The sequence below is a fragment of the Pezoporus flaviventris genome, unplaced genomic scaffold, assembly GCF_033815535.1.
Source record: "Pezoporus flaviventris isolate CSIRO_AGI_PZ_B2104156 unplaced genomic scaffold, CSIRO_AGI_Pfla_v1 ptg000066l, whole genome shotgun sequence".
Taxonomy (NCBI): domain Eukaryota; kingdom Metazoa; phylum Chordata; class Aves; order Psittaciformes; family Psittacidae; genus Pezoporus; species Pezoporus flaviventris.
This window is the reverse complement of record NW_026892614.1, coordinates 10,938,045-10,952,153: the sequence shown is the minus strand read 5'-3', so window position 1 is coordinate 10,952,153 and position 14,109 is coordinate 10,938,045. Positions and strand designations below refer to the sequence as shown.

The 14,109-nt window shown below is 39.8% G+C and overlaps 1 protein-coding gene across 1 annotated transcript in view; it reads right to left on the bottom strand.

The window, feature by feature from the left end:
* The window catches only part of ERO1B (endoplasmic reticulum oxidoreductase 1 beta), a 31,679-nt gene extending 23,650 nt beyond the window's left edge, over positions 1 to 8,029 (bottom strand). The window contains exons 1-2 of the mRNA XM_061471208.1: positions 7,696 to 8,029; positions 2,920 to 3,039 (exon numbers count right to left, since the gene is read on the bottom strand). Of these exons, the coding sequence (XP_061327192.1) occupies positions 2,920 to 3,039; positions 7,696 to 7,794 (219 nt within the window). The 5' untranslated portion in view covers positions 7,795 to 8,029. The remainder of the gene's footprint in view (positions 1 to 2,919; positions 3,040 to 7,695) is intronic.
* Between the last annotated feature and the right edge of the window lie 6,080 nt (positions 8,030 to 14,109).

Genomic DNA, 14,109 nt, shown 5'->3' with positions numbered 1-14,109 from the left:
GAGTGGCCTGGTTTAGGGGGGAATACGGTATCACTGAATTGTCAAACCTGACACTCAGCAATAAGAAACCCTGAATTTAATTATTTTTTTTAATTATTATTTTTTTTCTGCCCGGCATTATACACTGTATACTAAGCATAAGGGAAACTAGATCAATATGCCTCTGATACAGAACTGGCACAGTATGAAGAATCTGAGATGAATTATAGCCAGATTTTACTCTCCCTATTCTATTATTTTATTAATAAATTAAAATACTATAAATATAAGGCAAAACTATGGACCTGAAATAAAGACACAACTGCTCCTTGAAGGATAAATTGTTCTGGGACACTACATGCCCAAACTCAGGTAAAATAAAAAGAATTCCCTCTTCAAGTGTACTGTCAATACCACAAGAGATCCCCAAAGACTAAAGCTTAATGCTCGACCTGCTCATCAGCCCTTTATTATACTAAATTCCTCTACCAAACTTTTCAGCAAGTAAGTTCTCTATTTTCAACACACACATACACAGTTAATTGCTATAGAACATGTGAAGAAAAGACTGCTTTCCAGGTTTCCGTTTTGATGTACTTATTCAGCATGACTGGGAATTGTAAATTCAACTTTAAAATGCTAGAGATTCCACAGTCAAAAAACCTCTAACAAGACATTCAACAGATGGTATGACTTCTTAGAAATGATGACAACTATATTCTAGTTACAGTTCAAGCCATGCTAGCACAGATACATCTAAAGCAGAGATTTTAGGTTGCTTCACCACCCTTTCCTCTTGTCACTCTACAAACATCATCCCTAGGAAAAAAAAAAGTGTAAAATTCTAGAACTTTTTGTACCTCTTCACTCATCTTTTTTTTAAATAAAGCACAAAGTGTTACATTTTACATCACTTTCACAGTAAGATCTAATACATAAAACACGCTCCTCCCACCAATTTCTGACAGCAAAAGACCAGCTGACAGTTAAGACTACAACCTCATCCAAAGTAAATTCTAACAATAAAAAATCCTAACTTAGGGAAGATACAAGCAACTCACGCAGTAACTTCTTACACAGAAAAAACTGTAAACAAAAGAATACTACTGTCTAAAGTGCAGATTAAGAAAGAACACCTGCAAATATACTAGTCCTAGGTCTGAGACAAACTGAAGTTGTACAGCACTTGTACTTTAATCAATACCTATCATTAGCTGACTATACCAAACTTCTGCTTTTTTCAGGGTGTGAAGTATTAATTTCATTATTATCATTTAGAGTATTACTCAATACTTGTCACAGATTAAAAGTTAGACTTGTTATCATGAGGCTTCCATAGCCTGCATGCTTTGATGTATAAAACTATACAGAGACAAAATTTTTTATTCCTTTCTTTCATTGAGAAGTCTTGCACTATCTAGAAATCACTCAGCACAATTTCAGCAAGAGTTTAAAAAAAAAAAGTAGTTTTCTTCATCCTTTAAATAAAAATTAGCTAGTCCATCCAGTATTATATATTATGACTGTTGAACTGTAACACAGTGGAAACACTGTGGCTGGTAATTAGAAATGTTCATGATCCAAATTCTGCTACAAACTAAATTACTTCAGAGTAGGAGTATTTTCACACAGAACAAGTATACTTCACCTATGCTTACTCAGTATTTATTTACACTGTAGTTGACCTAGATGATCATTGCCTACCCTCACAATTTCCACATGCATCTATGTGCTTAACAGAAATTTCATGATTCTCTGCAGGGACAGAAAAAAAAACCCTCTGTTCCTTATTCAGAAGGGAAAGGGTGAAAAAAGATGACTTACTCAGTTTGCTTGTTCAACAGAAATTCTTCCCTGTCACATCTGGAAGTACTAAGTAACGTATGGTGATGGGTGGACTTCACATTGGCCCTTGTAACTGCCCATTCATTAGGAAGATGGGGTAGGACTGTAACACACCATTAAAGTATGGTCTGCAGAACCACTGTTGAAACTAAGATTAGCTCTAAATTTATAGGATGAAGTTACTGTTGTATGAAACCCATATACCTGTTGCTCATCCTCTTCAAATACTTTGGTTTGTATCTTTCTGGTGCTTCTGGAGAATCTAATTACTGCTACTATGTGATGTATTATCACTGAAGTTGCACATATGCTGTTTTCCTGAAAAGTGAAGTTAGAACTGTACCATGGAGCAGGAGTTGATTTAGGGTGAAGCTACACATTACTGGTTGCTCAGACTAGAAAAGGAAGATTTTAGCAGTCTTTTCTCCTTCCTCACATTCATAACCCTATCTTGCATTAATGTAATGCTTGTCTGATACCAGATCAGCTCAATAGCTTGCTATGTCCTGAGAGGGAAGAAGAAAAAATAAAAAGCAGCAGCTTTCAAGCTAAACATATCTGAAAAGAGTAGTATCAGGCTTCAAAGTCTTATTTTTCTTATTAGTCTAATACAAACAGTATTTAAAGTCATTACAAAGTGTTATTACATACTACTTGAAAACTGAGTACTTTTACCAGTTTATCAAAGGAATAACAGTTCTCTAGATAGCAAATACTAAAATAACTAAGCAACTTACAAAAAAAAAAAAAAATCACTGCAATATTTCAGCTCCAAATTACACAGGTTTCTTAGAAAACAAGTACTGCATGCTGTCAGAAAGTTGCTAATATACAATCCTTTCTAGATGCAGCAGTACAAAGATACTGCCTTTAGTAGTAGCCATGATTTATTGTCACTGACTCCAGGATTAACACAGCAAACACAACTTACTACCAACATAACTGTCAGGGACTGAAAAGCTGCTACAACCAAATTAAAGAGCTGTTGGCTTCTGAAAGACAACTTAATACAGACAAGTTGATTTAATGTGTAATCCTCCCTACATTTTCTGGATTTTATTTAAATTATTCAGGAAAATACCATTTTAATTGTACCTTGTAATATCTGAAGTAATCACGTTCTTGCAGTTTCTGTATTTTTGGGAAGATCTTGAAAGTATTGAAGTCATCAATGCTTTCTATGTCACACAAACAATCATCTAGGACTCCTGTGAGCTATCAAAAAAATACATAAAAATTTATTTTAAATCAAGAAATGCAATATTAGCTACAGAAAAATCCCCTAAAGAGAAATAGATGGTGATCAAAAGAAATACTAGTGAAATGCAAATACTTTATTTCTTGTCATTAAAATAGTCTACAACATACCTTACACATACACATAGAAAATAACAGACTTTAGCACTTTTTTTGAGTTTAACTCCACCTCTACATACAGGGCTAGCCAGACTAACACTCTTTATTTCTTGACAGAGTCAGCATATAGAACTTTCTGCAGAATGAGCAGCAAGATTTTCCAGACTACAAACACAAGGTATATTAGCCCATTGGAGTTCCATACCAAGTATTCTCCTAGCAAATGCTCGTTAATTGAGTTGCCTAAAAAAACTTCACAATCACATACTGTCATCTTATTTTTATAATTCTTGTCAAAGCACAGAAATGCTTCAGCTAGTTTCTTCAGAGGCACTGGATACAGGGAAATAGGTACTTATCTGACCAAAAAGTTAGTAGCTGCACAGTTAGATTCTGCAAATAAATACTAGGAAAACCAGGTGCAGGCACCTGTACTGTAAGGCTGTAAATCTATCGTGAAATTAAGTGTGAACTTTGCAGGTCCCATCCCACTTCTTCTGCCAGGAGAGCGAACTGGTTCAAGGTACTGCACTAGCTTAAGACCATGAAGAGGAGGGTACACAAGCGCAGAAGCGCTACAGCCAGCACAGCAGAGGAAGGCAGGATTGTGGCAAGCAGCAGAGAAGAAAGGGCAAACTAATTTAGTGGACTGAGCTATAGCAACACTTTTGTCGAGACTGTGACAGTGTCTTAGCAAAAGGTGGAAACAGTGAAAGTGTTTTTCTATGGACATTTGTAGGATAAATTTAATTAAATCCAAACTAACTACTCCTAATCACAGCATCTTAAAAAACTACAAACATGTTTGAAAGGCCTTTCAAACATGAGGTTGAAGGCTTAAGATCATATGTTAAGGAATGGAACCAAACACTCCTGTTAACTACTACTGTTCTTCAGCCAGACAACAAATTAATTGACATAAATGATGGCCTAGAAAGCATATAAAATAGGAAAGTCTATGTTGCATGGCCCTGGAAGAGCTTGTAACCATTCAAAGGTTATGTGCAAAAGGAGACAAAGAGTATTTTGTGGTGCTTTTTTTCTCCATAAATTTCACACAGATGAGATTATGAAATCACCTAATCTGTTTTATGTATGATAGATCACTACAGAACAGATAACCTTATATAACCAAGCTTGATGCAAAAAAGTCACTAGAAAACAAACTGTACGCTTCTGTTCTTTTATGAAGCATAAAAGAGGCCTGGAAAATTAATTTCCCCCAGCTCTCTGTGAGAATAAAGGGGTGAAGGTTTGGCAATAAAGCACTTAAGTAGAAAATTCAACTTATGTAGATCTTACATTTCCAGAGGCACTAAATAGGCTGTCACAATTCTACAGAGTAGATATGGACAGCAAAGAAGTAAAACTCATTTAAGGGAAGTTACTTTACCCAAAGTCTTCCATACTGTTATGCTCGCCTTGTTAATGCTATCTAGCATCAAACCAGAGCAAACAGCAATTACAGGCTTTTCACAAAGCCAAGAAAGCTCTCAGCCCACATGACTGCCAACCCCAAAGTCAAAAGACAAAACATATAAGGGCTTACAGAAATAGCCCCCCTCCCACCCCCCCACCCCCCCCCCCCACATTTTCATCTATAATGATTTCATTCAAATTTTAGAATTTTCTTATTGGTCACACATAGGCAGAAATTAATTTTGCAGTCTTTACAGGTAATACCATACCACAAAACAAACAACAGTACATTTCACTGGAATATAAAAAGGCAAAAAAGATAACTTCCAATATTTTGCTCAAACATTTAACTGTATAAACAGTGAAGAACAATTATTAAGCTGAAAGCAGTACCAAAGATCCACGATATTTTCCTTGGACTCAGGAAATAAAGAGTGGGAAACTATTTTGATGACCACCTCATGGAGCTATCCACTGCTTACAAAAATATTTTTACCATCTATGCAAAACCAAAGATGCTTTTCCAGGGAAAAAATGCTCCAAATAAATATGCAGTAATTACACTCAGCATCAAATCCCCACAGAAAAATAAAAAGCTGCAGTTGTCTTATTCAACTAAGATGGCAGACTACTGGAGGTCACCCCTTTGCCAGCTGTCTCCGATAAAAATCTCAATTCTAAGAATGGCTTTCAAAATGCAGTACAGTTTACTTAGAACACTATGGAGTTTCAGAAATAAGCCCTCCCCAAAAACTAGAATTTCCTAACAAATTATCAAAAGAAAAAAATAATTTGAATAACAAGAGCAAGGAAACAAAATTCTCCATTTCTTTCTCACAACTTTTTCAAAATTGGAACAGTTAGCTCTCTGTATACATAGCACAGCAAAATCAACGTTTCCTTGGAAGGCAAGCTCTAAAATTAAACTATGCTATAGCTGCACCAAACCACAATTTATAAAATGGTTTGACAGCACATATGAAACACCAATACTGCACAACAGTGGAGTCAGTTAACAGCACTAATAAAACTCCAACACTGCCTTCTAGTATTCCAGTTGGAGCTCTTTTATTAGTCCAGGTGTAGTCTTCAGTGCTCTCACATAACGATGTAACACTCTATGAACACGCAGAAAATTGTTTCATTTCTGTCAACATCTGGATGTTCCAGTGAATACTTTTTTAAACTGGAGACACAAAACTAAGAACAGTGTATTACCCAGTTAAAATTACATATCATAAGACTTCCTTTGGTATTCATACCATTGTTTTTTGCCTTTTTTGTAACTGAACTATACTAGTGAACTTAGTCCACATATATAGTCAACTGTAGTGTAAGTTATCACAAATTTTATTACAGTGGCCAAATATCATGCCTTTTTTTCACCTGATAATTATTTGCAACTGTATGAGAAACTCTAAAAGCATGAGCCTACTATAAGCTATGTTAAAAACTCGTCTGACAATTGAATAGCTTCAAACTCTTCTCTATTTCCAGTATGCTTATCAAAGTATTTCCAGGTATTGTCCAACCTAGCTTAGTTCTTGTACAGGTATGAGAGCTGTACTGCAGATGCTGAACTTCTAACTCATCTTCTCCAAGATAAATCAAACTTTCAGATTAAAAGGTCAATGTCCAACCTGTATCAACTTCTTATGAAATCTGTAAAGAGAAATGTATTCAGTACTTTAACATTAAGAAAAAACTGAATAAACGCATGCACTAATGAGCAGTCTATTCATACAGCCAACCTTTTTAGTGTTATCAGGTGGTTGTACTTAAGTTGCTTCAACAATTAGAAGATCAAGGGACACCTTGTTTTGTTCCTTAATATTTTACTTTGCCATAGTCGCAGAACGAGAGAAAAGCTATAGGTAACAACTCCAAGAACTACTAGCTAGCTTATCTTTTCTCTGTGTAAGTCAAATACAAAGTATTTAAACTCTAAATACAATATGCTGACAATTTGCTGGAATAGCAATAACCAATCCCTCTGCCAAGTGTCATAATAAAACCATGCCAGTTAATGGCTTCCTTCAGAATTCAAATTCAATTAGCATTTAGGTACACTAAACCAGCTTCTAAAATAATGGATTTTTAAACCGGGTAAAACCTTGACTTACAACAAAAAAAACCAACCCTGCAATTAAAGCTATATGCTAGACTAGTCATTACTTTGCATGGTCACTTACAATACAGCATGTTATACAAAGCAGAAATTTAAAAAACATGTGAAAAATAATGTTAGGATACAGAAGCCAAATTTTGCTCCACATGGACATTGTGACTTTCCATATAAACTCGCTCTAATGTCTTTGACCCAGCTAAAATCCTTCCCTACTTGACATGAACTATTATTTCAGGAACGGTCACACTGCTGATGAATAGCAAACTCTCAACTTGAGACACCTGCCCTCCTGAAACTGTAAAGACAATTTACAGAAAGCAGCAGCATTCTCATCCTCCTCTGCAATGTGGGCAAATAGACACAGACCTAAACACAAGCCAAGCCGGGCCCTTGCTATTTCCACTTGACCATATGGCTTCTCACCAACTTCATGAGTACATCAAAGTTTCTGCCTACAGTCAAGGGTATGATGCAACCCAGAACTCTTCAACACAACACCCCACAGACAACAAGCAGATTTAGCTACATGAAACAACTCCTCTGTATGTCTGGACCGTTATATACGTGTACCAGCAGTGCTTCCCAAATCGACCAACTTCTCCCCTGACGGCAGCAGCGGGGGCCCACAGACCGGTCCCGCACTGGACCCCAGAAAGGAGGAACCGCACGGTATAGAATAGGAAGGACGTGGGCTGCAGACTTCAGCGGAAGATCCGCCGACTCCTCAGCCGGGGAGGCTGCACAAGACTCGGCCCCGAAGCTGCCCTCTCCCCCACGACCCTCCGAAGCGCCCTCGCGACCTCCTCCAGCCCACGACAAGGAGGATCTCTGCTCTCCCTTCCCTCAAGCACGGGTCCCCAGCCCTGCCCGCGGCCGCTGGGACATCCCTGCCCGGCCACGCTTCTCTTCCCGCTTTCCTCCCCCGCCATGAGAGGGCTCCGCCGCATCGTTCCACCGCTGGCTCCTACCTGGGCCTTAGCTGTCACGACGCAGCCGAGCACCGCCAGCAGCCGCGCTGCCACCCGTGCCCTCACCGCTGTACTCCGCACAGCACCGCTGCCGCTCATGCTGCTGCTGCCGCCGCTCCACCCGCCGCGGCTGACGGGGGAGGGCGGCCCTCGCCCCGCCGCGCAGCAGCCGCTGCCGCCACAGGAAAGCGACGGAGGAGTCGGGAGGCAGCGGCGGCGGCAGGGTCTCCTCCCTGCGCGGCCGTTCCCGTTTGCGGCGGGACCCGTCGGGCGGGGGCGCCGCGCTCACCTCAACCTGCCCGCGCGCTGCCGCCGCCACAGCACCGACGCGCGCGCACACCCTCGCTCCTCGCGCGCAGCCGCCACCCGCAAGAGCCACGGCTCCTCCGGCCGCCGCGCGGCACCCCGGGAGCCGTAGTCCGCGCGCGCAGCCCCCGGCGGCGGCGGGGCCGGGGCGGGGCCCGACGCGGCGCCCAATCAGGGAGGACCACGCGCACCTCCAAAACAAGCGGCGAAGGGCGGGCCCGCGGGGCGCGTGCGCGCGGTGGAGGAGGGCCCGCTCCTTGCGCGGAGTGAGCGTGAGGGGAGGCACGAAGCGTCCGGTGTTCGGGGGTGCCCGCGTCCTGCCTCAGCCGGGCGTGCGACCGAGACAGAAGTACTGCGAGAGGCTGTGCGTGTGCTCGCACCTGCGGCGTGCGGGAAGGAGCCCGAGCGCTGAATCGCGTTTATTGTTTAAAAGGGGCTTTTTTTTTTTTCTGTCGGGTCACACTGCTTTTTCTCTTAGCACGGTTTCTTTTATGAGAAGCTGTATATGCGAAGATGGGCTCACCTCATTATTTTTGCCTTGTTTGATTCTTGTTCCCTTTGAGAGCAAGGCTGAAAGTTAATGGAAAAACTACAGGCTCTCCATTCGTTGGCTATTTTTTTTAATTTTTTTTTCTTTTTAGTTGCAACACCCACCTCCTCCTCCCAGGTTTTTTGGTTTTGTTTTGTTTTGTTTTTTTTCTGGGAGGCACAGGCTACTGTGAAGGTACAAGACGTTAAGAAGATGCTTTCGGATGTGGTTTTACGTTGCAGCTAAGATAATGAAATACTGAGTTGTGTGGAAAGAGGCAGTACTGTTTTTCCATCCATCTCTCCTTCCTCCCCTGTATCTGAGCTAGCGCTCCTGAAGCTGCATGTTAACTCAGCTGCTTGAGTGATTTGTATGTTCTTTATCCTAGGGATAATTTTCTGCCAGAGCAGCCAGCTGAACTGGCTCACTCATGTCTGCTTCCTCACTCTACGTGATCCAGAGAGGAGGCAAGGGTGCATACATATCCCAGTAGGAAGAAGAGAGGGCCCCTTGAGGTGGCTGCTTAGTTAAGTTTAGCTACACCTTATTTCTTTTTTTTTTCCTACTACCCCTTGGGGAGACTGTTTGGCACAGTTGGTTATGGGATGACATCAGCTGAGTTTGTCTAGCTGTGCTTTGCCAGTAGCTATTGGAACTGGTCTGAGGCTTTTACTGCTGCTTCTTTTCAAAAAATTAAGAAACCCAAAAAACATGCAAACACCCTAAAATTTCCCACAACCAACCACCACCAACCCTAAGCAGCTCAGCACAATCTTTTGCTTCCAACAGTTAAATGAGTATCTGTAATTCACTTCCAGAATTGCAAAGTGAATTTCCTGCAAGAAGATGAGTGTTGCACTGATTTCATGTGCAGGGTTGCTAGAATTAGGGTTTTATTTCCAGTCCATCTGCTACCCTTGTTCAGTTAGAGGAGACTGCGCCTCTACCAGAGTTTGGAAGCAAACTTTAAAGTTGGGGTGACTCTCATCTTAAAAGTTTTCAGATTTGCCATTGTGATTTACTTACACATTAATTTAGTTTCCCATTATATTTGTCCTTCAGTGTCAGTATGTCACAGATTTTGCATTGCTGAAAATGTCTTGAAAAGCTGAAGGATAGATAGCTATACAGAGAGCATGAAACGGAGTAGGCTGTAGTTTTACAGTTTGGTCTCAGAGAGATGATGTAATGGCTCCTTCCTTTCCTCTCTGAAGTACAGACAGTACACCTATCATTTGGGAACGATTAAATGAGAATTTATTTCTACTTTCTGCTGAATCAGTGCTTTTTAGTCAGCTCTTGCTTGCCAGAATTGAGTTTATACACTCTGGGTGCACACAGAAATGGTGATCTGTGTTCATCACCAGTGTAAAAACGTGTCTCAGAAATGACTGCAGACTAATTTAAGTGAACAGTCAGGCAAAGAGGCTGGCTTCACGTTTCATGTTAGGAGAAGTTTGGTAAATCCCAGCAAATTTTCCAAGTTCATGAACTAGATTTCAGTAATGTGACGTGGATTTTGGAAACTTTTTGCCCTTGAAGCTTTTGCCTGTATTTATTTTTCCAAAGTAACATTTGAGTGAGACCTTTCTAAACTTAGGAGAGTAAACCAGAGGGATCAATACATCACAAACTTCTGATTCAGACTTCTGATTAAGTCTGGCAAACAGGAGTGGTGGGTGGTGCCTGTTGAGCAATGGAACATCTTGTGGTAGCCTAGTTATGAAGATTTGACAGCAAGGCAAAGCTGTGGGTGAGAACTGTTAGTAAACCATCTCATGTGACTACAGACAAATAAAAAGCAGACAAGTAGTGGGGCATGTGAGTGCTGTGGTCTGTCAGGCCTGCTACAACTGAAGAACTCGTACACCCAAATCCCTGTTTTATCCAGCTGTAGTTAGGCCCAATATAATGTTTCTGTCAAATGTCAAAATTGTGACATCTCTGTACAACTGTAAAACAACAGACCAATATCATTATTGGGAAAGAAAGTAGTTTTAACTTTTTAGGTCCTGGTTAATTATTCCTACCCCAAAACAACCTCAGAATTTTAAAAAACTGGCTTAGTAACACACTGAAGCTACTGACAATTGAAAACAGATAATTTTCAACTGATAATTGAAAGTTATTGATAGGATATCCAGGAAAGAAAATGCAGGGAGGTATTTCCTAACTGTACTGCAATACATTACCGTTGAAGAGCTTACGTTGAAACAGAAGTATTTTACTCAATACAAATGTCCTTAGATAAAGATGTTTGAAATGTATAAATCAAAGAAATGAGGAAGAAAAAACAAGATTGCTGCAGGCCCACAGTTACCATCCCTAGTAGCAACCCTTGTCAGGGGGAAGGTTATACTGTTCCTCTGTGTTAGTGGTATTGTAATCAGGAACAGAGGTTCTTTATTTCCATGGGTAAAAGCCATAGATGATGAGTTAAAACAAAAAGTGTTTCATCTTTTTTTTTTTTTTTTTTGTCTTTTTTTAGGTGTGGGGAAAGGGGTGTGTTGGGGAAATAGCAATCATATTCTGCTGGAGAGGAATATATTGTCCATGGGATGAAAACTGCTTCATCTGCAGCCTTGTACTCAGAAGGCAGGAAATCCCTTGAGACTGTGGGTTAATTGCTATTTCGAGCAATAAATTAACTGGCTATGTATTACTGGATAGTTTGCAGATTTTAGGGAGAAGTTTCTGTGCTCATCAAATACAGCAGCTTTTTGATGAGGCCAGGAAAGGGGTGAGAAGAGGCATCTGTAGACTTGATCTGTAAAAACTGTTTGAAAATATTAATGCCGTATTTAAGTGGAGATTTACAAAATGCTGAACTCTTCCCATCATTAGTTACACTGAATTTAGCACTTTGCAGGGTTACAGCAAGACAATCTTTAGATTTTACTTAAGTATAGAAATTTGATGAGAAAGATAATCTATTTTAGAGAATGCTGTTACTTAAAGTTATCTTTTACTGGATTTAGTTTTTATGATACAGTTATATTTAGTTTTGCTAAAATAATTGCTGACTTTCTGGATGGGTCAGTTAAGTAACAAACAAAGATTTCTGTATCACTCATTAAACAATGATACAAGAACAGGCATGCAACAGCCAAATTAAATGGTACTGTTGACAGTGCTCTAGAGATACTTCTGTGTAATTGCAGACTCTTCCTTCAGTACTAGGAAAAAACCTGCTAAATTATGATGACTAACCTAAGTTTTGAGGCAGTAATGTTATCTAGACTATTCACTTATAGTATTAAATTTCATTATTTTAAAGAATTATTAATGAATAATTTGTTCAAAAATCTGTTTCAGATTGAAAAGCTGGTGTGATTTACAGATACACTTTTAAAAATACACAATTTTTAACAACATTAACCAGTTTTGGTTGCTGACGTGTTGTTCAGCTATAGTTATTTTGTGATTGTTTACTGAAGTAATTTTTTAATTCTGATGTAGGAAGATTTAATGTTGTAAGTTATCAGAAGAGTAAATGCTATGTTGATGGTAAAACCTGGTGCAGACCACAGTACCGATGCTGTGTATGTTTCTGCAGTTAACGGCCACCTGTGTAACAATAGTACATTAGGGGTATTCTGAATGACATTAATAAATACATTTTTATATGGATTATATATATATTTCTCCAAAGCTTTTTTAGTCACTGACTATATCTACTTCTGGGGTTAAAGCCAGTAGTCCAAGTAGCACACAGAGGCAGCACATATATGCAAGTCCTGAGGGCAGATACAGCATTCATTTTACTGAGGTAAAATTTGGCAGGTTTAAAATCCAGAAAATTCTTAGCTCTACTGTGGCTTTGTCATTCATTACAGTTATAGGAGAGGCTCCAGTTACTACTCTGGCATTTATTCAGACCTGTGTTGGTAAGAATACACTTTGTTGGTCCTCTTAATTCTCAGGCTGATTATCCATCACTAAAACCATTGTGCCTCTGAGGAAATCTAAGCAAGCATACAGAATCAGCAATTTTATTTCTAATTAGACTTGATGTTGCCCTTTGAAACTAAGAAATGCCTCTGTTCTTTCAGAATGATATTCAGTATTAATGTGGAAAATAACAGAGTCAACCCATATCTTGGACAGCCAGACTCCAGTAATATGCCTAAAAAAGAATACTTCTTTGGGTTTTATACATCATAAATTACAGAAATGTTGGTGATCTGTTAGCTCTACCTTGGAGATTAAGATATTTAGAGATATACATGTGAGTGCGTGTATAACCTAATGGCAAAACCTCCATTTGTCTCAGGCAAAATAAGGGTGATGCTCTGTATCTTCCAAATAACCATGTCAGTATTCCCACTGGTAGGATAACACAAAGACTTGCTCTTCTACAAGACTGCACAAATTCAGTACCAGAATCATTGAAGAACCTTAACATTATTGATGTTAATGAAAAGCCAAATAGCACGAAAAGCCACTGTAGTTAATCTAAATTCTGAAATTAATCTTTGTAAGTTTGGTTTTGGGGTTTTGGTGGGGTTTTTCTGTGTTGTTTTTTTTTTGTTTCTTTGATTTTTTTTTTTTGGATGTTGTGGGGTTTTTTGTTTTTTGAGGGTTTTTTGGTTGGTGGGGTTTGTTTTTTTTTTGTTTTGGTTATTAGATTTGTAACATGCATGAGAAATGAAAACAATCTGTGGGACACTCAGTTTTTAATGTGTTATATGGACCAAAGGCTACTTTTAGTATTCCAGTGCAAGCCAGTTGACTGAATTGGAACTCTCCCAGTATAAGAGAGTAGAATGTGGCCATAAAGTTACCTTGTTAATAGATGAGGAAGATGACTAACACACAAATGTGGCTGGTTTCTTCTGTTTGTATTGCACAATAAATAGCAATATGTGACTTTCTTATTTAGAAAGTGGTTTCATGCATAGACCCCATTTAAGAAATCTGTATTACTTTAAGTATATTAAGTAAGAGAATTTGCCAGAGATGACAGTGGGGACCCGAACCAATTATATACAAAGATTTGACATCATCACGGTATTTGGAGTGCCTGTAGCATAAAAAGATGATTTTTGGTGTTTCTGAAAAAAAAACAGTGCAGTTTGATTGTTGCTCTGCAAAACTTGAATTAACTGTACCCAGGCAGTGCAAGCCATCTGCAGGTCAAGACCACCTTTCTATGTCTGCAGGTGGTTATTGAGGCATGTAAATATCTGTAAGAGCAGGACAGCAAGCACTTGATTTTATATTGCTGAAATAACTTCCCTTAGGTTCAAACTAGTATTACTCGACAAGCCACAGTATGCACCCCTTGCCTGGGGCCGTAACTGAACAGAGTTTTCACACTGTCGAGCGCCTTCCACTCGAAGGAGTTGGATCATAGAGCCGTAGAATGGTTTCGGTTAGAAGGGACCTTAACGATAATCTAGTTCCAACCCCCTGCCATGGATAGGGATACCCTCTACTCGACCAAACTGCTCAAAGCCTCACGCAAAATTAACCCGACGTATCCGTGGGAGAGTGGTGTTTCCTGTTGGGAAGTGCGGGCCCCCAGGCAGCCGCCGCACTCGGCACCAGCGGGAGCAGCGCTCGAGGTGGGACCTCCC